General features: G+C 40.6%; 1 protein-coding gene across 1 annotated transcript; it reads left to right on the top strand.

Annotated features, from left to right (window-relative positions):
- Positions 1 to 12,596: 12,596 nt before the first annotated feature.
- LOC310936814 (calretinin-like) lies at positions 12,597 to 25,932 on the top strand (the record flags this gene model as incomplete). The annotated part of the gene is made up of 11 exons (XM_083900967.1): positions 12,597 to 12,690; positions 17,321 to 17,397; positions 18,343 to 18,432; positions 18,535 to 18,615; positions 19,611 to 19,667; positions 20,522 to 20,599; positions 21,624 to 21,679; positions 21,764 to 21,803; positions 23,959 to 24,012; positions 25,608 to 25,679; positions 25,816 to 25,932. The coding sequence occupies 11 exons, from the start codon at positions 12,597 to 12,599 to the stop codon at positions 25,930 to 25,932; spliced, it is 816 nt and encodes a 271-aa protein (XP_083757093.1).
- Between the last annotated feature and the right edge of the window lie 322 nt (positions 25,933 to 26,254).

The following is a 26,254-nucleotide window of genomic DNA, read 5'->3' as shown; positions in this document are numbered from 1 at the left end:
ACTAAACCCATACTAGTAGGTTTTCATTTAAAAAAAACAAAAACAGTGTTTTCAAATAAAAACAATGATTGTTTTAGCTTGGTTTCAGAAGTAACCTGCCTCTATACATAAACACTGGTACACTGGGTTGAACATGCTGGTGTAAACAGGAAGTTGATTCTCTCCCCTGGAGGTCACAAAGTATTAACTTCCATTTGTAGTCAGAACCTGGAATTTCTGAGGTCACTGGGCAATCCTGTGCCAAATTCCTCCTTGGAAATGTCACCAACCAGGACGTATGATTCCAAGATGGCCACCACTGTACAAACACTTGTACAGTTAAAAGCACTTGGAGCACATTTGTTTCACATTAAGTTTGTAGTGTTACACATACTTTTCAATTTGCAATTACGCTGTTTGTGTGCGCAAAAAAACCCACATAGAACCCAGCCTGGGATACGTTTGCGGCGTCTTCCTGCTTTTAATGTAAACGGATGCTGCATCGAAATTAACAGAGCTTTTTAGTTAACAGCCAATCTTTGAGATGTGGCCGATATGAAACGACGAGGAAGTGCACGCAGGTCACTGCATTGTCTTTTTGATGCAACGTCTCAGTTTTTGAGACTCGTATTGTTATTATTATTATTTTATATCCTGTTTTAGGGCTATCAGTCAATTAGCACATTAATCACCAGCTGTTTTGATGAGTGGTTTGAGTGACTTTTTTTTATAAAAATTATCGACAAAGTGTCGACAAAACAAAGTTGTATGAGGACGGTTTGGAAACTATAAATTGCAGAAAAGGTCATGTGTTTTTCCTTAAAAAATTCTGCAGTGTGTAATATAAGTGATTTTTATAATTTTATTTAATTATGCCTTTTTTTTGCTGTCCTTCATTTTTTAAACAGGCTCTGTCAAGCAAAACTATCAGACTTGACTGAGGGAGTGTTTGAGTGTATACATTTATCCTACCAGCTTGTGGCCTTGTCCTTTATTTATCTTTCTTATTTTGTCCAGTGAGAAAAGTTTGCATCCTTTGATTAATTCCTTCTTTTCACTTTGTTGCTGGTTGCTAATATCAGGAGAATGTTACTGAACGTGGTCTTTTCATACTAAGTATAATAAATATTTGCACTGACACGTTACACAAAGTCAGAGTTTTCTGTTCTCTTCTTCTGTGAAGTAGCAAAACCTGGTGTCGTCTCAGCTAAAACACTGCTTGAAATTGAGCAGAAAAGACTGAAATAAAAAGAGTGTAATAATAGGGAATATGTTCCATGCTTGTAAAATCCTCTTTGTTTGGGTTATTATTACATGTCTTGCCATACAGTAACATGATGAATTTCCCATTTTGAAACCTGGCAACGGCAAGAGCAAAAAAAAAAAACAACTGGTCTTGGCCCAACACAGTTTTTCAATAAGAATCCAGTAAATTAAAATCCTCTGTATTGATGTACATGTCTTCTGATTCTCAAACGCAGGATTATGAACTACGGAGCCTGTAGCTTCACCATGAAGAACAGAGGAAACACAGGTATTGTTTTGAAGAACACAAAGGTGCTTAGTTTTTATGTTTAACCCCAAACTTTTTCACGCTCATTTGTGATTTCCTGTTGCGGAGCTTTGATTTATCGGGTGAGTCGACCAAGGATGGAGTTTCTGGAGTTGTTGATGAGTTAAGTTGAAGACCTATATTGGAAGGAGCTCAGATCTGAGGAGAACTGAGAAGATGCCGAACATGAACAAGGAGATGTTAATCCCAGAGTTATGGTGTTAAAAGAGCATTTGGCGAGAAGAGGGCCACACGGTTGGAGCACTCTTGCCTTTGCAGCAAGAAGACCCAGGTTTGAGCCCTTGTTGGAACAAGGGCCTTTCTTCTTAGATTTTGCATGTTCTCCCCATGTGTGTGTGGGTTTTCTCCAGTTCTCCGGCTTCCTTCCACAGTCCAAAAACATGAAATATGATGATAAAGTGGTAGAAAATGGATGGATGAATGGAGAAAAAGGGAGAGGTGAGAGACGTCAGGTCAAGATGTCGCCTTCCTCTGCTGATACCTGGACACCCTAGTAGTGGACGTCTGCAAACACGTGGGCAAGGTAAGTGTGGGAGGTTGGTTGGAGTTTTTAACAAAGGATAAATGCGTGTAGGGCTACAATTTAATGATTCGTTTTAGAATAGATTAGTCTGACAATCATTATTCAGTCCATAAAATGCTGATCAATGTTTTCCTGTCTTCAAATTGTCTTGTTTTGTCCATGGACCAAAAATCATTTCTTTGTCATATGGAGCACAGAATCCAGAAATGATTCCCCTTTAGAAGCTGAAAAACCAGAGAACTTGTTTTAACCCTTAGTGGTAATGGTAATTATAATACACAACTCCTTATATGGACATCCTGGGGGTGTTTGTTTAAAGGTCACATATTCAGGCTTTTGTATTTTGTATTCTCATGCGTTGTTGAGTCAAAGTTATGATTCAACATTTTTAGCTGTGATATAAAGTTGCTATAATTGAGCAGAAGTCGCACAATTATACTGTTATACTGTTTTGTTCATAGAAACGAGCCAAGTGAAGTTTTCCAAATATCACAAAAAAAATTTTTTTATTCATATTGTCTAGGTTGTGCTGGAAAAAAAGGATATAAGACACTCTATGTTGCACATTATTATAGCCTCTGTATATACTGTACGTTTCAACATAGTAATGGAAAATAGCAGCCAAAATGCTCCGTATTCTAAGGGTTAATCATGAAAAAGAATAACTCAAACCGATGAATCGATTATCAACGATGACGATGAATTGTTTCACCTCAGCAGTGTGTGTAGAAAAGCGTAGCTCCGGCAAACGTCAGTTCTCTGTGGTGACAAACCCTCCTCATGCAGCAGATTAGCCTTCGTCCTTTGGCCCCGCTTGAATTATGGATTATCTAAAAAGCACAGAGGCCGAAATAGGAAATAGAGGAAAGAGATATGACCCCTGTCAGGTCTGGAGCCGTGGACAAAAACTGTACTTTTACACCGTAAAATGGCAACGTGAATAGATATTTCATTATTTATCATGAAGAGCCATGGAGAACAGCTTGTGATGGCGGTCGTCTTCGTTCTTCTCTGCCGCTTCAGTGAAAATGAAGATGTTAATCCAGTGATATGACGACAGGCTCACTTTCTGACATAAAACCCTGAGCAACTTTGCCGATTAATGTCTAAAATCCCGGGCCATATTTATACATAAATCCCAGAGACTCTGCTTAAAGATACTAACGCAATTTGAAAAGCCACAAGAGGAAGCAATGAACAAATCAGGCTTTCATTTGTTTTTAAACACATAATCCTTTACAGGTAGAAGCAGTTAATGGTCTGAGGTTGTAGATACAACTGAGGAGTCTGCGGGGAGAAATTAAAAACTCTGTGAAAGTGAATAGAGAGGTGTTGGAGGGGTGACAAATCTTCCTGTGTGTGGCAGGCATTTTCTGTTCATAAACAACAACAACCAATTAACCTCTGACACTTGGCCAGAATTGGAGTGTCAATCTCTGTCGATTCCTGGAAATATTGCCGTTTAATTCCTCTTCAAATGGCTGCGTTTATGGATCGAGTATGTAAATCATGTTGGACAATCTTGTATATATTGCCAAAGAACAAAAGCTTGTGGGGGGGGAGGGGGTTGTTGTTGTTTTTTTGTCCTCTTAAAATGCAAATCAGTTGAAATGTCCCCCCGCTTTGTCGATACTCGTCTGTGAAGAGAGGAGGCAGCAGGAAATTCTCCACTGGCGCTTTATTTCTCCTGCAGCTGTTGAAGCTGTGTTGTCACTGAGATTATCATCTCTGTGTTATATAATATCGTCGTTATAGATATTAAAATATGTGATGATACATTCATGCTGACCCGTATTCTCTGACAATCATGGGCTCGTTCTGATTTTAGCCTGGTTTGAACAGATTATCTGGCCAAATAATCCTGTAGCGTGAAATCACAGATGAGAGTGAGTTGACCAGGAAATGGATGCCGCAACTCATAACGTCGGTCCACCTCCATGTCGGTGTATAATCCAAAGTCTTCAAGTTTTGGTGAGATCCCAATTTTTCCTGGAATCTCCTTTTCCACTGGATCGTCCAGTCTGTGCTCTGGATTAAAACATAACTTTTAGAATGTTCTCCCACGTTTTTAAGATCAAGTCAGATTTTAAAACACTGTATTGTTGTGCCGATGTCAGTGTTTTATGGAACTTTAATCTGTTGTTTATTGTTTTTAATGTAATTATGCCGCTGGTGCCGCATCAACCCCACCAGGAAAAAAGCAATGGAAAACACATTCAATGATTAGTTTTAAAAATATTGACCTCTACCAAATGGTCGATATTTCACTTAATGGTTAAAGTACAAAATTTCATAAATAAATGCCATAATTTGACTGCCCCCTACTGACCAGACTAGACACTCCAGGCCATTTGAGTCCGAGGCCCTTGCTTTAAATCAATCAACTGAAAGCCCCACAAACACATTTTGACAGAGTTAAAGGCTTGTGTCACCTGACCTGACCTCCACCCATCACTCTTCATCACCAACAGTATTTTTTTTCTCTTTTTCTTTTGTCTTTAGAGGAAATATAAACCTGCACAGACAAACGCGGATCTCGCGCATGCAGGGGAAAGACGCTAAAGTCCGTGAATCACCGCGCGTCGACGCCTCTCCATAAACAAACGCACTGGAGCGCAGCAAACTCTCCCACATGCAGGTATAAAAGCGCAGTATAAGTACCTGACAAGCACAGTAGTATGTATGTGTGTGTGTGTGTGTGTGTGTGTGTGTGTGCACACATATTGAATGTCAAGTGCGAGTGTCCCTGCGGCCTGATTTGTGCTCTCCGCCCCCTCCCCCTTCCAGGCAATCCCTTTTATTGAGCTGATTCAGTCCAGCGGGTTAACTCAGGTCCACTGATGTGCCCTCAGAAAAAGAGCGAGAGACTTATCTGGCAAACAGGTACACACACACACACACACACACACACACACACACAGAGGGTGTGAGATCAATGTGCAGTGAACAACGCTGGCGAAAAGCTCATTTATCAGCCTTTGATTCCGATCGTCGATCACAGAAACAGGTGAATCAGTCCCTGAGATTACAAGTCCTGAATCAAATGAATTAAACTGAACTAAAACCGATGGCATATCTGGTTGAATATAGACGACGCAAAACACGTGCGGACCTAACAAAGCAGCATCTCACGCGACTGCACGTTTAAAAGTGCAGTGTGTGGGATTCACCTACTACTGTATTATACAGTTCTAGCACTCGCTTTTCCATCAGTGATCGTACCTGGTACCTGGAAGAGTCATCGAAGTGAAGAAAGTCGAACTGTAGATCAGTCAAAGTGACTTAGAAATCCCTGAAAACATGCGTTACTCTCCAACATTTAGCAAAGGAAAATGTCTCAAATCCCAATATTTAACAGAGGAGTGTGGTGTATTTATGACCAGTGGTATATCAGTGCAGTGACTGTGTCAGACGGAAGTCTCTGCTTTTAATCGTCTTTAAAAACTTACTGTTCGCTGGACTCCCATTGTTTTTGTTTGTTTTTGCTTGCATGTGTTTTTACATTGCTCTCTATGTTTTCTATGCTTGTCATTTTACCGACGATTCTGTGAACAAATCTTTTTAATCAACCGATTCTAACGATTCAGTTACGCTGAAAACAACAGCAAGTTTGTGTCGCATGTAAACGAGAAGTTTCATGCAGCCTTGCTGTGATGGCTCCGCCCACATTGAAGAGGTACTATAGTAATTTAGAACCATACCAAACTGGGTTAGGGTTAGGGTGTGTGTGTGTGTGTGTGTGTGTGCGTTTGTGCTTGTACATACATCTTTGTCAGGATCGAGAGACATATTAAGGACAAGGCTGTGGCCTTATGTCACCCCCCCCCCCCCCATGTTTGCATGCATGGACCGATCTCTCTGTGCCTCAAACTGAAAAATCCGATTGACCAACAGATCGACCAGTCACATGACGCACGTAGGTACCAACGGAAGAAACATTGACATAACAAAATAAGGGATTATTGGACAGAAACGTCAGAGAAAGAGGTGACGGGGAAGAGGACAGAGGACGCTGCCACTGATCATTAATTCTCCTTCCGCTCAGATCAATTAATCTTTGACCCCTAACTTCAGAAGCTGTTGGCAGAGCTGGAGATATGGTTTATATGTGGATAAATGTCAGGCTGGACATGTTTTTTTTTACTTTCTGTAAAATCTGGAGACAAAGAAAAGAGTTTCTCAAAGAGTTTCTCTGTGCAAACATATGCAGAAAGGCATGAGCAGGTGACTGTGGAGACTCGGCAGGAGTGAGATGATGAGGAACAGCAGGTAAAACACTGGTGGAACTCCGCCTGTGGTGACGCTGAGAGTTTGGATATGAAAGTCGCTGAGGTGTGAATCATTTCTGACACTGAAACCTGCTTCACACAGCGACCGACCTGTGAAATGTTGAAACGGGGTTAGAACTTTTCCCGGTGGGGTGGTGTGGTCTACTCTGTAATGAGTATATTGTCACCTGTCACCCACCTCCCCACATGTGACTCACGTTTCATTATTCAGGGCGGTTTGGACGCAGAAATACAGATTTTCCAATCAGATAACTATCACTTCAGTGTCACATCTGTATCTCAGACACGGTTTATCCAATATGTGACCATGTGACATAGAGATGAAGAATTACATCAGAATCCATGAGACTTTTTGCCTGTATAGCGGCAGTAGCTGAGGACACAAAACAACACCACTTTCAGCAGTGCTGTCACTAAATACACCAGACTCCTCTGTTAAATACTCAGATTTTAGACATTTCCTTTGCTAAGTGTTGGAGATTCACATAGGTCACCGCTTCTAATGCCTGTACTTAAACACATACACTACTGTTCAAAAGTATGGGATCACTTAGAAATGTCTATTTTTTAAGGAAAAACACTTTTTCTTCAATGAAGATAACATTAAACTAATCAGAAATACACTCTATACATTGTTAATGTGGTAAACAACTATTCTAGCTGCAAACGGAATATGTACATAGGTGTATAGAGGCCCATTTCCAGTGTTCTAATGGTACATTGTGTTTGCTAATCATGTTAGAAGGCTATTGGATGATTAGAAAACCCTTGAAAACCTTTGTGCAATGATGTTAGCACAGCTGAAAACCATTTTGCTGGTTCTTTGACGAAAGCAAAGTTTGAAGTTTGCAACTCTTTTGATGAATAAATGTGTGCGTTTTAATGGAAAACTTGGAAAAATTGTGTAGGTGACCCCAAACTTTTGAATGGTAGTATATACTCGGTAGTGTATGCTCGCATAAAACTTAAAATTTATTGGCGATATTATCACGATATTGCGATATATTCACAACATCTTACGTGAGTTATATGATATTTTAAAAAATCTATACTTGGCGTCTCGAAAGTGACAAAATATCACCATGCAAAAATATTGAAATGTTGAAACCATCTGTGGGTCCCAAGTCCTGACCCAGACGTTTGGGAAACACTGCTCTAGAATGTATGTGAGTAATGGATGTAATCACAAGGTCAAGAAACTGCAGCCAATGTCCTTGAAACCTGTATTCTCTTGAATGTCCTTCGGGGGGGGGGGGGGGGGGGCGACTGAAAACAACAACCCTAGCAGCGTTTTTATGTAAAAATGTCCGTGTAGGTTGGAAATTGTGGACAGGAGAAGAGTTTGTGATTATTGTATTGAAGAATGTCCCAAGTCTTGTCCCAATTGGGCTGGGTAGTGCGATTTTTGTCGCCGCGGTTACTCGAAATGCTTAGAAAAGTCGTAGTGCACCTTTTGATATTCTAATAAGAAGAAGAAAAAGTCAGTAGAACTTTAATAGACGCTTGCTTTGCATCATTACTGCAATGCCGAAAAGAACATTATGCACCAAATGTGCTCGCAGTTTTTAGGGACATAGCGGGATTATTTGTGTGGAGATGAATTTATGCCTCCTGAGTTTGACAGCCCAAGACATTTGCTCTGGTGTTTGCTGCAGATGAGCAGTAGAATAAGGGGGGGATGGTGGGTGCACTGTATGATTTGTGTAAATTGGAGTGACAGAATGTCTCATCGCACTAATCAGCCTTTTTTTATATATATATATCAGCTGCACAATGTCCGCCTGTGTGATATTCACAGCTAGAAACTGCTGGAGTCGCCAGGGGCTGAAAAAGCCTCGCTGAATACAGATAAAGCAAAGCAATTTTCAGACTGTCTGCGCGGAGAGGGCTCGCCGTGCTGCGATTACATTCCGGCGGGAACACTGGGACGGATAAACACTTAGCAACTGCATCATTTACTGCATTTGTACGGGCAGTAGATATAAATATGTAGGGGGGACTGCATCTGCATCTGCACTGCAGCCTCCTGCTGTGATAGAATCTGAGAGTACACAATGCGACCCAAACATCACATCGCCACACATGGCGTCTCGCAGATGAGGCAAGTGGACTGGATAAAAGTCTAGTTTTGACTTGGTTGAGTGGTTAGCAGTTTCTCTCTCTCTGTATGTGTGTGTGTGTGTGTGTGTGTTCTCCCTCCTCCACGGGGAACAATTAGAACGCCGTCTCTCCAAAGAGCAAATTTCTCAAACGCAAAAACAACCCCCCGCCAAGTGCAATCATGTCACCTGAGACGAGAAGTGATTATTTGTCCTTAATGATGCAACAGTGGTCGCCGTGGGACGATGTCTGAAGAATGTGCATGTCCAGTGTAGCCACACAGCGACAGTGGGAGGGATCATTGGCAGAAATTCAATATCGTGCCCACAATCAGTCTGTTTGTACGCGTGTGATCAGTTTTAAAACTGTTGTGCGTAACTTTTAAATCTGTCTGTCTGTCACTGTCGACGCTTGGCAGGTGAATAAACAGTAAACAGTAACAACGAGAGACTAAAACATCGCTCTAGCTTGCAGAAGAAAGACGGCGTATGCTTTCCACCAACGTCTCCTTCAGCTTCCAGGTCGAAGAATGCAGAACACCAAGTCCGACTCCAGTCCAACTAAGCATGCAGTAGTAATTGGACTATGTTAGTCCGACTAAAGGCCAATTCCAATTCCTATCTTAACCCTCAAGCTCAACCCTTAATCTTAACTGGCCCTCAAAACCAAGTGTTGAGGGTTATTTTGTCACTTAGAAATGGGACACCCCTTAAATGCAGATACGTCTTCAGACTGTAGGGGGCAGAATAACGCGAAAGCTGCGTCCAGTCTGTCAACTCCATAAAAGAGGAAGAAGAAGACACATTTACGTCACGATTATTTATTTATTATTTTATTTCAGTCAAGTTATTAGGTTGTCAGTTAGTTATAAGATGATACTCATACAAATACCACAACCACGGACATATTCAGCTGACAGTTACCACACACCACGGCTTATTGAAAAGTAAACCATAGCAAACGATCGTTTGTCCGCACCGGCCGGCTATTGACAAAAGATCGTAAAATAAAAATAAATGTTACGCAACAATGACGTCAGTAATCCATAATATGGGCCTAAACTAAGATAATACAATGGTTTTCATAATTTTTATATCTCTATTAACAAAGAAAATGCTTAATTTGTAGCGTACTCGTTTCGCTGCTTTCGCCGCCATCTTTGTTATGTGAAAACATGCAATGCATTCTGCGTAGCCCTTGCTCCCAAGGGTGGTCTCGTAAAATCTCAATATTGAGTGCGATACAGCCCTTAAACTTGCCCCTCAACTTAATTTTTCTGAGAATCGGGACAGCACTTGCACTAGAGGGAGCGCACATTTTTGAGATTGAGGGTTAAGCGAGTAATTGGAATTCACCCTTAGACTTGCTCGATTGTAGTCGACTAAAATTGGACTTTTAACATGAATGTAAACGCACTGACTCAAGAAGAATAACAGAAGAAGAATTATTTACTTTCCGTTGAAAGTCGCTGCCAACACTGTTCAGACCTGTCGTCAGTGGACGTGAACGGGTGTTAATACCAGATCACACACACTTTATATGTGTGTTTTTCTGCCACTGAGGAACGGATGCTGTGCCTTCTTCTTCTTCTTCTTCTTCTTCTTCTTCTTCTTCTTCTTCTTCTTCTTCTTCTTCTTCTTCTTCTTCTTCTTCTTCTTCTTCTTCTTCTTCTTCTTCTTCTTGGTCGTCTCTCTATCTGAATCCAATCGGCTCCCATCCCTCACACCACCAGCATATGGGGACCAATCTGGAGCGGGAGGTGCACAGAGATGAGAAAAATAGATAGAGGAGGAGGAGGAGGAGGAGGAGGAGAAGTGCATTGCTCATCCTGCAGCATGAGCAAAGGCGTGTTGGTGATTTACTGTCCATGCAACAGCCACTGCTGCTGCTGCTGCTGCTGCTGCTGCTGCTGCTGCTGCTGCTGCTGCAAATACGGGTTCAATTGAGCGAGGAGAGTGAGCGCTCCTGCGACCTCTGCAGGTCAAGGATAATGATGGAGGGTGGGGGAGGTTGAGGGAGGGAGGGAGGGAGGATGGGGTGATGAAAGTAAAAGCAGAGAATATAAAGAGAATGCAGTGTAGCAGAGTTTGGTGACACCTGCATGGACGGTGAAAAAACTCACTGTCACTGCCGTCACTGCAGCATTAAGTCGGTTCCAAACGAGAGGAGAAAAGATAATAATTCTGGACATGATCCGCCATCCTGACAATGGCGGGGGCGTTCCGATTTGAGGCCGGTGTGAAGAGATTATCTTGCAACATGATCCTGCAGTGGGAGGAGTTTACATGCGCAATCTCATGGCGCTTTTCCATGATACAGTTTTAGCACTCGGTTTGACTCTATTCTACTTGGTTTTTTGCTTTTCCATCAGTGATAGAACCTGAAGAACCATCTGATGCTTTTTTTAAAGTGCCTGCTCTGGCAAGGTTCAAGGGTGAATTCCAATTCCTTGCTTAACCCTCAATCTCAAAAATGCTCGATTCTCAGAAAAATTAAGTTGAGGGATCGAGTTTAAGGGCTGTATCGCCCTCAATATTGAGATTTTCTGAGATCACCGTTGGGAGCAAGGGCTACCCAGAATGCATTGCATGTTTTCACATAACAAAGATGGCGCCGAAAGCAGCGAAACGAGTACGCTACAAATTAAGTATTTTCTTTGTTAATAGAGATATAAAAAATATGAAAACCATTGTATTATCTTAGTTTAGGCCCATATTATGGATTACTGACGTCATTGTTGCGTAACATTTATTTTAATTTTACGATCTTTTATCAATAGCCGGCCGGTGCGGACAATCGATCGTTTGCTATGGTTTACTTTTCAATAAGTGGTGTGTGGTAACTGTCAGCTGAATATGTCTGTGGTTGTGGTATTTGTATGAGTATCATCTTATAACTAACTGACAACCTAATAACTTGACTGACAAACGGATCTTAATAAATAATCCTGACGTAAATGTGTTGACGTGGAGTTGACAGACTAGACGCAGCTTTCGCGTTATTCTGCCCCCTACAGTCTGAAGACGTATCTGCATTTAAGGGATGTCCCATTTCTAAGTGACAAAATAACCCTCAACACTTGGTTTTATAGATGGATGGAAGATTCTACTGATTCAGTTACAACGAAAACTGCTTTGCCCATCACTAGTTTGTGTTGGGTTTTTTCACGTTTAAAATCACATCACGAAAATATGTGCTAATCGCCAACATTTAGCAAAGGAAATGTCTAAAACGGAAATATTTAACAGAGTAGAGTATATTAACAGTTTGGCGACAGCACTGCTGAACGATTCTGTTAATACATCTTTTTAATCGACTGATTCTGATGATTCAGTTAAACTGCAAACAACTGCTTTGACCGCCGCTAGTTTTTTGTGTTTGTGTCGCGTATAAACGACGTTGTGACACAAAGACACAACGCCCGAATGGCAAGGATACAGATGTCCCAACCCAGAACCGAACATAAAAAAACAGTATATACCAGTATAGGGCAGTGTCTGTGTAGATCAGTAAGAATGAGTGACAGGGAATAGTTTGGATTAATCTCTAAAAATGCTGCACACTCCATAAAAAAAAACCCTCCGTCTGAAAGTGCTCCTGTTTGCATCAGGCGTTCCACCGGCTGTCATGACTCCTGCAGACGAATCTCGTCTAATGTATTCATGCTTTATTAGATCAGTCACAGTTCAGTGATGACACAGGGTGCAGCAGAGAGGTCAGCTGACTCGCTGGCCCTGCAACTTTAAAGTGTTTGATGTGATTTTCTCTCCACAGCAGCAGCAGCAGCAGCAGCAGCAGGTTTGGATGATGAATAATGATCTGATGCAGGAACCTGGACAGCAGCTAATGGTAAAACCCTGGAGAACCTTGCTCCCCCCCTCTCTCTGTAATTAGTCTCTTGGTGTGGCTCCCTGCAGGCTGTCAGCACTGCGAGGCGCCCCCGTGTGGCAGGAAGGAGAAGAGTTGGAGAGTGGAGGAGGAGGAGGAGGAGGAGGAGGAGGTTTAAAAGCTGAGGCTGAGGAGGAGCCCCTCACACAAGCAAGAAGAGCACAGCGAGAAAAGTTTAACTTCAGCTCACACAATTTTGAAGAAGAAAAAAAAGGGGGGAAAATAAATCAAAAAGAAAGAAAAGATGGCAACTAAAACTCAACAACCTCCTCACCTTCACCTGGATGAACTCACCGCAGCGCAGTTCATCGACATCTGGAGACACTTTGACGCAGACGGTCAGTGATCAGCTGTTTTCACTGTCATAGACAATATTATAGTGAATATAGAGTTGAAGTTTTTTGTTTTTGGTATAACTTTATTTATTTCTAGGTGGAATTTTATATCTTTAAAAAATGCTCTGCTTTTATTTTTGCACAGGTTACACCTGCTAAAATCTGAATATATATATTTTATATATATATATGTATGTATATACATATATATATATATATACATATTTAATTTTTTTATATTTAATTTTTCTTTTACTGTGAGAATGTCTCTCTTTTAGTATGTTTTATTTAGTTGCTCTATTATTAAAGTTTAAGCTTGGTTGTGTGTCTGTGAAGAAAATGTGAATCTTGACTTTTAAAACCTTGAAATCTTGAAAACACATCTGTGGGAGATTTTAATGGTCCTTTTTGGTGAATTTTAAATTCACATTTATATTAAATCGTCTGCCAAAATGGGATAGAATAGGGTAAAAAATAGAATTAATACAATTAAAATTACAATGGTAATTGGTCTAATAACACTAATTAATAGCAAATACAGCCTCATCAAAGCATTCAAGAAGAAGATGCACACGCACACACATGCTGTACATTTACTGTTGTGTGTGTGTGTGTGTGAGAGTGAATGAGTGAGGGAGAGAGATAGTAAGAAGGGGCGTGTCTTGGGATGAGCCTCTCGTCTGATTCTGCTGCGAGTTAAGTGTGCGTGCGTGCGCGCTCCCTGCTCAGTGAAGTGTGTGCGTGTGTGCGCGCTCCCTGCTCAGTGAAGTGTGTGTGTGCGTGTGTGCGCGCTCCCTGCTCAGTGAAGTGTGTGTGTGCGTGTGTGCGCGCTCCCTGCTCAGTGCTCTTACTTCTAGTAGAGGATGGGTTAAATGCAGAGAAGAGACTGATATAAAGGACTCATTTACAACGTTTTTGGGCTCAAGGCATCCAAATCTTAGCTGTGATCACGTTTGTAGCTGCCATGATAACCACTTTGAAGTGAGTTTGGGACATTTTTGACTGGTCTAAATTCTCCAAATTCACACATTCTCCAAAAGTGTGAGGCAGTTACAGGTGTGTTTTGCTGTGTAACGGCCGGACGAACACTTTTCTGCATTTCACAGCTGTATTTTTGCCAGAACCATCAGCAGATATCGATTTAACTATAAATTCAGGTGCAGTGTAAATGGCCCGCAGGCTTATCGACCCAGAACCTTTAAGAGCTGGACAGATGCGGTGACTCTTTTATTTACACCATCAGCTTGATAAACGGGGCGTCTTTGCCTTCTTTGGGGACCTCAAATGAAACGAGTGAATGAAAAATATGAAAAATGTTACATGGCAGCAGCAGGAGTGTTCCAGAGACTTTGAAGGCCCCGGGCAGTACAGGGACCTCGAGGGGGGATATGTGAAGAATGTAACCAATAATTAACCAATAATTGTATCAATTGTTTCTAACAATTGATTTTCCAATTCATATTCATAGTCATTTGGAAGATTTATTTTAGATCAAGCTTTTAATTCTTACATTCAGTCAGCTGCAGGGGCGCAGCTTGTGAACAGGCAAGGCAGGCAACTGCTTGGGGCCCCGAGCTGATAGGGGGCCCCCTGAGGGCTGTTTTTACTGAAATGTGCAGTGACCAGCCACATCCCCCTTAAAAAACAATGGGCAATTTGCAATGACACCTCAGTAGGAAACCTCCCTAAAGGGGCAAAAAACATTTTGCACTCATACATTTTTCGTTGGTGTCAGATTATTTATAACACAATGGTGATGAACACTGGTTGGAAGCGCCCCCTGGGAATTTTTGCTTAGGGCCCCTACAGACTAGATTCGCCTCTGGTCAGCTGTTAGCTCCACCGGAGACAACAGCTGAGTCAGCAGATTTGTGCGCAACTGCTGACTTCTTGTGGATAATGGACTTCTTGTAGCTAGTGGACTTCCTGTGAATAGCGAACTTCCTGTGCATAGTGGACTTCCTGTGCATAGTGGACTTCCTGTGCATAGTGGACTTCTTGAAGCTCCTTCTCGAAGGTCGACACAGTTTACCAGGGCCGTTGAATGCCTCTCGTAAGCAGCTCCTGTCCAGCTCAACATGCTGTAAACCCTGAATTATTTTTTAAATGGTTTTCGTTCACTGGCGTTTAGAGTATTTGAGTATTATAATATAATACCATAAAAAATTCAGACTAAGTTTGCCTAGATTTTCTTTTAAAAGTTTTAAATTTGAGATTTTGGTGGTGATTTATGATGACGTTGGTCATTTAACTGAGTGCTATTGTTTATGTCTCTGTTTGTCAAAAAGATAATCTCTACAAATGTGAAGGATAATCCTGACGTAATTATCAGCAGTTTAAATTTGAATAATCGTCAGGTTTAAATGCGGCCGCACGCACTGTAGTTGTTTTGTTGTCGGTCTGTTTATCTCCACACCCGGAGCTTTGCTTTTCGGCGCTGATTTGCGTCTAATACACTGAAACGTCAGCTCCGACGAGCACAGATGGCGACGTGGAGCACCTATCAAATACGATGTGTAAATGAGGACGATGGGAGGACGGGAGGACGGGGGGGGATGAGAAAGGAGAGATGAGAGGATCAGAGATTAAGAGATTGGAAAGGGGAGCAGGGTTGAATCTCTACATTTTATTCTCTACGTCTGTGTTTTGCTATGAAGTGAAGTAAAACAAAATCGTTATTAATATTTATTTTTGAGATGACATGGACCTCCAGTCCTCGCTCAGGCTGCTGGGGCAGACAGATGGGACTCATTCGTATGATTAAAAAGCGACTCTTCTCCGTGATGCTGTTACTTATCGGCCAACCAGTGGAGTAAATTATTGCATCTGTGGTGTTGTGACTGTCAGGAGAAGGACAGAATGCCCTAGTAAGCATTAGGCCCCCAACTGCCCACTGTCACCCTCTCCAGGGCAAGACAGCTCTCATTATGCTGCTTATGTTTGTTCAGTCTACAGCGTACAGTATACACAGGCTTTAACTGCGATCATGAACAGTATAATGCCATATTTAGTTGTGAAATTACCATCGACGTGGCTATTAACGGGGGGAAAAGTGTTTATTTATGCAGTGAAATTAAGTATTTACTTTAAAAAGAATCTGAACTGCCACCATAAAGCCTTAAGTTTCGCAATTTGGCCGTCACCATGGTGGCAACCAGGCACCTAGTGGACGATACCCGCTGTCAAACACTGGTGTCCACTGTGCTGTAAAGTGTGGGAACACTTTAGATTAAGGAACACACATTCACTATTAACTAGGTGCCTACTAACATATATAAGTAGCATACTAGCCCTTTATTAGTAATTATTAAGCACATATTAACACCTTATTCTACATAACCTTATTCTACCTCTATTACGGTGCAAATTAAGGTTTGTTCCTACATAAGGTGTTAATACGTGCTTAATATTTACTAATAAAGGACTAGTATGCTACTTATATGCATGTTAGTAAGCACTTAGTTAATGGTGAAAATGTGTTCCCGAATCTAAAGTGTTACCTTCAGTTTTTATTGATGAAGAGCAGTTGCCATGGTTACTATAAATCTTTAGATCGGGGCGGAAAAAGAATACAAAACAGCACACTGCAGCTTTAATGTTAGTCAGGAGGTTTTACACAGTGTCATTGTCCAATTTAGGGATATTTTGTATTTTACTCCAGTATTTCTGTTTCATAGGTCAAACTTCTACTTCACCAATTGCATTATACAGTTTATATATATATATTTATATGTATTAAGGGCAATGAAACATAATGTAATTAAGATAAGAGATAAATCAAGATAATCTGCAGTGCTACAGCAGCATACAATCAATGTAGAAAGTCGAAATGAGATAAGGAAATAAAGACTATTGCAGTATTTCACGGGGAATGAGGCAGAATTTGGTGCTGGTTGTACGGTCTGACTGCAGCAGGGAGGAAAGACCTGCGATACCGTTCCTTGACGCCCTGATGGTGCAGTGGCCTTGTCACTGCAGGAGCTCCTCTCTCTCAGTGAGGTCAATTACAGACGCTGCTTTAATCAAAACATGAATGATAGCTGCTGCACAGCAATGGGTTGGTGTCTAAACTCTGTTATACCAGGAAACGGATTGACCAGGTTGATCAAGCCTGCACTCAAATTAATGTGATGTTCTTATCAGTTTTAATTTGCTTCCATGGAATATTGGCTCTTACATAAACAGATCCAGGAGAGATTTTAGTTCTGCTGGATTGTGTTGTCAATCAGGCCTGGACACTGTCTGCGTCTCTGCTCTTGTGTTCATCTTGGTGGGTTTTTTTTTTTTTTGTGCTCGCAGCCTTCACTCGGGACAGAAAAAAGGATGACGCAGAGCTAAACTAACCGAGATCCGCTGATTTAAGCACTGCTGTGAGCGCATAACACGCCCTGGATGGCGTCCAAGGCGGCACTTAAAACGTGCACTTAACACTCAATCAAACTGGACCTGAGAGTCTGCGATGAGCATTCAAGGTTTGGACAAATGTCAGAGCCTGCAGTGGCTGTTAATCATCGGGCTTAATCGACGTTTTTTAATCAAACCTTTAAAGACTCATCAAAGTTCCAGACAACTTAACGGCTCCGTTTCACTGTAGTCGGTGCCAAATTAATTTGGTTTCTCTGCTGCTTCGCAGGAAACGGCTACATCGAAGGGAAGGAGCTGGAAAACTTCTTCAGAGAGCTGGAGACTGCGAGGCGAGGAGCAGGCGCGGTGAGACTCTTAAGTCACTCTTAAGTGATTATTTAGCAGTTTCAGAAACAAGGAATCAGATTTTCCAGCTGCTTAACTGTGAATATTATAATATATCTGGTTTCTTTGCTGCATAGATCCAAGAAAACATTCAAACAAAATCTTTTGGGTTTGTGGACATTTTGAGAACATTGTCATAATTTTCCAGGTTTCCATTTACCAAATAAGTACTCGATTAATCGAGAAAATAATAACAAATAACTTCAAATAACAATTATTTAGTTTTTTGGAGCCTTAGAATAAGACGTTCTTTAGGCAAGGGCCTTGCTTTATGGAGGCTGCATGTTTGTACGGCAGCCTGAATGGACAAATTAGCCACTTGCTATGCAATTAAAGAACAACACCCTCTCTGGGATGTGCAGGCCACCGTAGTTCCCTGAGATGAGTCAGAAATGAGTGTAGGAGTTCCCACTTTGTTGCAATCTGCAGTTTCACCATTAGATGTCACTAGCTCTTACACACTGGGCCTTTAAAATAATGGCACTAGACTTATGACCTGTCCAGGGTGTGAGCCCGCCGTATCGCCCTATGTCAATACTGAGATTTTAGACATTTCCTTTGCTAAATGTTGGCGGTTAACTTTTTTAAAAGTATTTTTAACTGATCTACAGTTCAGCATTGTTTTGTTTGTTTGTTTCATTTTTGTGTCGGACGTCACGCTCGTGACTCTTCCAGTGACGACACACTCTGACCAATCAGTGGCCGGCATTCTGTTGACGTCACATTTTAGTATCGTGGCTCAGCTCACATGGAACCTCGGTACCAGATCACTCATGGAAAAACAAAAAAAAAAACATTTATCTACTTTATACATAATATTTAGGCCTTTCAATGTGCATTAGTCTTGAATATAGAGTACAGAGGATAGTATTTAATCCAAAGTACATTACATTACTGCACTTGCAGGAACCTACTCATGCTGCGTTCAAAGAGAAGATGAAGGAGTTCATGGCCCATTTTGACAAGAACGCTGACGGGAGAATTGAAATGTCAGAGGTGAGAAGTTGCAAAAATATAGTACGACTTGATTTAAACTGTTCTTGAATCGATGCTAATAATAACAATGGCTGTCTGTCTCTTTTATGTCTCTCTCCGTAGCTGGCTCAGATTCTGCCGACGGAGGAAAACTTCCTGCTCTGTTTCAGAGAGTTTGTGGGATCGAGCAGTGAATTCATGGCTGTGAGTTTGTGTTTGTGGAGCACTTTTTGCCACTCATTCGTGGCACTGAAGGCGAGAAACAAAGCAATAATCGGCTCACTGTAACACTTGAACACCGGTGTGTAGAAATCAGTCGCTCTTGCTGAGCTTTGAACCTCTGGCGTTTATTTAATTTTTTTAAAGGGGGAGGAGTCTGGGACGACGAGAGGGCGATGAGAGTGTGGCTGTGACTCACACGGAAACGGAACAAAACCTAAACAATCGTTTTTTTATTTGACGCTTTGAAAGGGTTTTCCTTAAATCACGCCGTCTTTTCTCAAAACGCTGCAGTACTCATACCAGACCTGTGAGTGGCACTGTAACGCTGCTAGGGCGAGATAATGTTCCGCATTTCAATAGTCTCTTGACTGATGCTTTTCTAACAGTAAATGTTTACATTTGATGGCTGCGAAAAAGGAGAGGAATTTTTATCTTTATTTCAGTCAACAAAAATGTTTTATTTTTGTTTTTTTTTGTTTCCTTTATTATAATTTTTTTTCGTTCATTGTAGTAACAATGATATAATATTATATAATATATATAATAAAATATTACTAAGGGTGAATAACGACACGCCATATTTAAATCAGAATGTCACGTACTGAGTTGTGAGTCGACTCTCTTCTTCTTCTTCTGTTGCATTTTTTATTTCAGTGGTGTGATGTTCAGGCTGCGTGTGTGTGCGTGTGCGTGCGTGTGTGTTAAAGCTATTCTCAGACTCCCATACATTATGAATGGACCTCAGCTTTTCTGCAGGGGGGAGTTCCCCGAGTGTATTTTTGTTAGTATATCCATCTTTGATGAACTCTATATTTACACAGTGTCTTTACACAGTCACTTTACTTATATCACAGTGTTGTTTTGTCCTTGTTGTTGTTGTTGTTGTTGTGAGTCAGTGACGGCTTGTAGAGTTAAGTATTTGTTCTGTATTTGCGAGAACGTATGTGTATAACAGTGTGTCTCTGTTCCTCCTACAGGCCTGGAGGAGGTATGACACGGACCGCAGTGGATACATTGAATCAAACGAGCTGAAGGTAAAACACAGTATGTCAAAATTTAACAACTGAATGTGGAATTATTTGAATAGCTGTTGCTGCTGCTGCTGCTGCAAAGATCCACAACAGTTAGGCCCCGATCAAACCTACCTGGTACTAGCATCCTGTCTTAAGATAAGATATTATCTTATCTTAAGACAGGATGCTAGTACCAGGTAGGTATAAGATCAGATAGTCCATTTATGAGTCCCACAGTGGGGAAATGTACAGTGTCACAGCAGCAAAGACAATAATGATAAAGGTAATTAAATAATAAACATGCACATATAATAAACAACAAATAATAAACACAGGTACAATATAGAAAAACTAGAACCAGAATATCCGCCAAAAAAAGTCTCATCCCACCGCGAGTAAAGAGTAACAAAGACAGTTAGAGGAAATGTAAAAGTACACAATTAGTTCAGGAAATGTAGCGGAGTAAAAGTAAAAGTTGCCAGAAATATAAATAACAAATACAGAGTACAGTAACAGAGTGTTTGTACTTCGTTGGATTACAAAACTGTCTGCCGAGTTCATGTGTGAAACCCTGGTTCACTGATGGGCTGCTGACCTGTCCCAGTGTGGAGGTCATACATGCTCCGCCTCTTACCCAGTCTCAGCTGGGATTAGCTGGGACACTCTCGGATAAGCGGTATGGATGATGGATGGATGGATTTTCACATTCTCTAAACCAATAATCTACTCTCTCACATCGTGAACCCTACACAGACAGCATCATCATCATTCTGATTGGTTTTCACCTCAGCGAGTGTGAAGTTAAACGTTACATCATCTCGTCTCTCTCCACTGACTCTGGTTGTCGTTGTTGTTTTGTTTGTTTCTCTGCACAGGGTTTCCTGTCAGATCTGCTGAAGAAGGCCAACAGGAAGTACGACGACAAGAAGCTGAAAGAGTACACGCAGACAATCGTGAGCATCACAGAGACACACCACTTCAGTTTCTTTCACTCTGATTTGCTTACGTGACAAATATTTTGAATATTAGCGATGAGCTGATGGTGTTGGTCAACAGTGATTTATCCCTTTTCAGGGCACTCATTGAAATAATGTGGAGGATTGGATTATTGGAGGATAGAGATTTGTTATTTTCAGGTAGAAAATCAATACCATATATGGTTCCTTGCCCTTCTATGGTTAAAAAAAATATATAAAACACAAATATAGTGAATAATTTTAGAACAGTGTTCCTCAATCCTGGTCCTGCATGTTTTAGATGTTTCCCTGCTCCAACACACCTGATTGATTTCATCACCGTACCATAATTGGTTTCTGACCGAGCCTCTTTCGAAATTGCTCAAGAACAGTTTTGGACGTCTGCAGTAACTAAATATAGTCCTTTGTCTGGTAAAGGGTTAAACTTCTGGCACACAGTCGGCCTCGCCCTACTCAAAGACAATAACTCTGTCATGGAGCCGTGCCGAACCAAAGCAGCCATTATGGAGCTTTTCCACTATACAGTTGTAGTACAGCTGGACTCTTTACTATATATACTATTACTATGGTATAGTACTATAAAAATGCAAAAGAAAAACAATTTTCCCAAAACCAAAAGAAGTCGTACACATTAAGCAATATTGATTCACTCCTTGAGTTTAGTAATTCTTTTTCCGTTTGTTGAAAAATAAATAATTTATGAATTCAACTTTTATTCCATCAACCAGTTAAAAAACAATTTAACATGAGGCATTATTTGTTTTATTGTATAAGTGGATTATTTTTAATAAAACAATCAATTTTAAGTTATTTATTGTAGTTTGAAGTAATTTTCAGAATCCACCCCACCCTCAAAACTTGGAAACTTGCGTGTCCAAATATGACAATTCATCCCGTTTAATCCCAATTTAAATAATCATTATTATGAGTAATAACTTACATTCATGTTTATGTACACATTCCCTGATGAGTTCCATGTTCATCTTCTGTTCCGTTGCAGCTTCGTATGTTTGACCTGAACGGTGATGGAAAGCTGGGCCTCTCTGAGATGGCGAGGTGAGAGCAACTCCACTTTTCATTCTTCATTCTAATCAAATTTGAACGCTAACATTATCAACTTTAATCTGTGTTTCACCACAGGCTCCTGCCAGTGCAAGAAAACTTCCTGATGAAATTCCAGGTGAGATTCTGTTTCTAAAAACAAACAAAAAATAAAGACAAAAAAAGACAAAATGGAAAATCCAATGGCTAAAAGATACACGGACCAATACAGAACAATATTCCTTGCCCGTATAGGGTATGACATTTTAGGTGTATATTATATATAAAATAATAGTAAAAAAAAAGGAGCTAGCTTACTTTCTAGCAGTAATTGGCGTTTATTGTCGGCTACGTCAAGGAGCTTATTTTTCACAAAGTGGAGCCAAACCATATCGTTTTATTATGGAGTGAGTCATCTTGCTTTCTATCTATCTTTGCTGACATTTGCTGACTCAGTTAGCTGTTAGCTGTTAGCTCCACTAGGGTTAGGTAGTTTTCAGCTCCACTGCTAGCTGAAACTAATAGTTTAGAATAAGAATAAATGTACATGTGATTATAAAAAGAAACAAAACACCTAAATAAAACACCCCTTATATAAATGTACAAGATATAAAACGTAGCCTCTTCTTCCCTGACCCTCTTTTTGGAGTCCCTGCTCGAAAATGACATACCTAAACTAAATAGAGTAAATCTCTGCAGTTTCAAGCTCTATGTGAATTATCTTGGTATCAAAATAAAGATAACACTTGTGAGATTCCACCAGAGGTGTAAGTTTCACTGTGTCAGAGTAAATGCACATGGAACACAGCATAAATTAAGGATTTTTTTTTCTCTCGCCTAAAAAAATATTGCATTTTAAAGCGAATATCACCTTTAAACTATGCAGTAGGAGCTTAAAAACACACGGAGGTCATGAAACAACATGTGTACATGAGCTGTGCAAAGTCTGATGCTGCTGAAGTGAAGCAGAGTGAAATGACAGAGGTTTTAGTAAAGAGATGTCTAGGCTCTCTTTTGGCACAGTTTGGCACCATCTGTGCCATTTGAGATTTCTTAGGTACCAACTTATTAAAACCCATTTCATTTTATTTACATGTCACTATTGGTCTAAAAAGAACTTGTTTTGAAAAAAACATCTTCAGTTACGCAGTGCCATAGCTCTGGCTTACCTTGGTCAATTAGGGTTGATTGACAGTTCGTTATAAACCTCTAAACCAGTAGAATCATGCTCCAGTCTCCAAATGCGTGTGAATCACTTCATTAGCGAGTCAAAAGGACATAAATGCATATGACGTATTTGTGCGGACATTTGCCCTTCTCTAATCAGAACGATCTAATGTCGCACTGTAATGATCAATCAGAACGGGAATAGTCTCAAAAGCATGCTGGGAAGTGTAGTTCTTCATTAGAAGTGGTTTTGTTCCGATGGAAATAACTTGTTTTGATAAACAGCAAAGGTAAGACAACATTTCTGCTTGTATTTCTTGAAAGTCAGTTGTTGTTGTTTTTGCTCTTATTTTGGGGCTGGATCCGTAAATCTTGGTGGTAGGGTGATAAAAATGTGTTTTTTTGTTTACATAATCACACTGATGCTCTGGTGCCGCTTTTCAATGTGTGTGCTGTAACGTTTTTTCTCTCGCTCCTGCTGGTTTGATCCATTGGTGTTTTAACTGTGGGTAAATCTGTGGGTATGCAGCATGTCTGTGTTTGTTAAAGTAAGATATGGTTTTATGACGCTTTTGTTGCTGCGTCTGACGCTGTCCCCGGTACCGGGGGCAACCGCGAAGAAGAGGTTAAACTTTACCATGACGGTATTCGCACTGACTGAAAAAGCTGCCACTTTTTACCACTGCTTAAAAAAATCCTCACGAATGCAGTTTCTCGCTTTCTCATTTTTAATATGTATATATTTATATGTATTCATATCAAATTGTTCTACTTATTGTCTTGTTTTTTAATCTTGAAATATCTGTTGTAAAAACTAACATGTTCCAACAGAGTGTCACAGTGTTCTTATCTGACACACTAACCCCTTTGCGATGATGCTTAAATGTGCACGTGTCTGTGTGTGTACATGTAGATGTACATGTACGTTGCCATATGCACATGCTGGCAGATCAACCATTGCTTTTCCGACGGAGGATTAAATCTGTCTGATCGGGATTAACTCAACTCCAGTCCCAGTTATCATAATCTCCATGGATTATTATCTCCTCTGAATCTGGCTTTTACTGCTCTCCATAAATATCTGTCAGGGGTTTCTAACAATTTTCTCTCTCTGTGCGATGTCACAGGGCATCAGGCTCACGGTGAAGGAGTTCGACTCCCTCTTCACGTTCTACGATAAGGTAAACGTGATGTAGATGATGTGTTGGTTCTTTACTGTGTCACAGGTTTCTTTTTAAATCCCAGTTAATTAAAAGCTTTGCAGGGCCCTGGTTTCCGAAACACAAAAAACATGTGTTGGAACACTTTATGAACTGAGCAAATAAAAATGAAAGGTGCATTATGTAATAAATCTAAAGCAACTGGCCGTAAAATCCTCCTAATATGTCACAGAGACTCAGGAATAATGTTCAAACTGAACTCACCACAACAGTACAGGCAAAATATTTGCATTAAAAAAAAATATTTTGCAGACTGCAAATCATGTTTATGTTTTGAAATCATGTTTTGGCATGTGGCGCCACCTACCACCGTCTACCAATCATTGCAGTCAGTAGAGTCTCAGCTGCCGAGCAACTACGGGTTGCCAGTTACGTCAGAAAACGAAACCTAAAAGACCTCAGTATTTTGAATTTGAATGTAGTTACTGTTTTTGGCCACATACTTACATATGGCACCTTTAATCACACAATCAAAATACACAAATTTAATCATTCAGAAATATTGTATTATATTGTTCGAAAATACACTTTTTTTCTACAATCATTTTGTTGGATGTCGACAAGCCGATAACTTGAGGGGACAAGTTGAGCTGTTGCTCCAAAAGCTCAGTAGCCAATCAGCAGGCAGCTTCCTAAGCCCCGCCCATGGTCAGAATCACAAAGAAAAACCCAGGGAGTGCAAACGCAAAAAACTTTCGGAGCAAACATTATTCCGATCATTACAAACAAAAAGTGTATTTTCAAACAGATAAAATACAATATTGTTGAATGATTAACTCGATATTTGGTTTGCAATTTGTGTATTTTAATTTTGTGGTTCATTTACTTCACAAACCTGGCTGTTTCCATGTCAGCAGTGTTGTTGTTTTCTTTTTATTTTTTTAAACAAAACATTTATTTTAATATATTTTCATATACTTTAACAACAGAATCTATTTTAATCAGTTTATATTTTTTCAGAATAGAAGCTCTGAACTCAATGTGAGTTTTAAAAGCAAATAATTTAAATTTAAAGGTGCATTATGTAATAAATCTAAAGCAACTGGCCATAAATAATATGTCACAGAGACTCAGGAATAATGTTCATATAACAAACTGAACTCACCAACAACAACAGTACAGACAAAATATTTGCATTAAAAAAAATATTTTGCAGACTGCAAATCATGTTTATGTTTTGAAATCATGTTTTGGCATGTGGCGCCACCTACCGCCGTCTACCAATCACTGCAGTCAGTAGAGTCTCCGCTGCCGAGCAACTACGGGTTGCTTATTACATCAGAAAACGAAACCTAAATGACCTCGGTATTTTGAATTTGAACAGTAACGTGTTTTGGCCACATTCTTACATATGGCACCTTTAAATCATCTGCCGGGCCAGGTACTGATGCTGGTGGGCCTGTTTTGGACCGTGGCCCTTCCTTTTACAGCTTCCACACGTCTTTCCTCAGGATTTTTATTAAAGTGTTTCTACGTGAATGTCTGCCCATTCATTCTGTTACACCACATTTTTGAATCCGTGTAACTCGGACCACTGCTGGTGTGTTTTTCTCCAGGATGGCAGCGGCTACATCGATGAGCAGGAGCTGGATGCTTTGCTGAAGGACCTTTGTGACAAGAACAAAATGGTAATGAATAGTGAGCTCATTGATTGATGAGTTCAAGTTTCTTTCATTTAAGCCAAATATAGAGCAGAGAGACGGGCACGGTACAGACGAGCGTCTGCTGGTGACACTGAGCTCTCTCTCTCTCTCTCTCTCTCAGGACGTGGATTCATCAGGACTCGGTGGCTACAAGAAGAGCATCATGGCTCTGTCCGACGGAGGGAAACTCTACCGCACTGAGCTGGAGATCGTACTGTGCCGAGACTCCGCACTGTGACCTCCCTAAGCCCCGCCCCACCCGCCCTCCCTCCTCCTAATGTCACCTGGTGCATGTGTGACCCTTGACCTCTCTACACTACTTAAAGAGCTCTGAAGTGTCCTGCTGACTGTGCTGTTTGAGCTCTGTTCTCCCCGCTGAGTAGATTATATTGTGTGTTTATTTCTTTGACTTACTGTTTTTATTATGCATTTTTACATAAATCGCATATCTATATACATAAATATATGTATATAGATATATATAGAGAAATGTTCTTCTCCCACTGGATTTGAAATGGCTGCTTTTGTTCTCCTGTGTTTCTTTGTTTATCGTATTTGTA

The sequence above is a fragment of the Microchirus variegatus genome (genome assembly GCF_963457635.1).
Source record: "Microchirus variegatus genome assembly, chromosome: 14".
Taxonomy (NCBI): Eukaryota; Metazoa; Chordata; class Actinopteri; order Pleuronectiformes; family Soleidae; genus Microchirus; species Microchirus variegatus.
The sequence above is the reverse complement of the archived record's forward strand: the minus strand, read 5'-3'. Positions and strand labels throughout refer to the sequence as shown.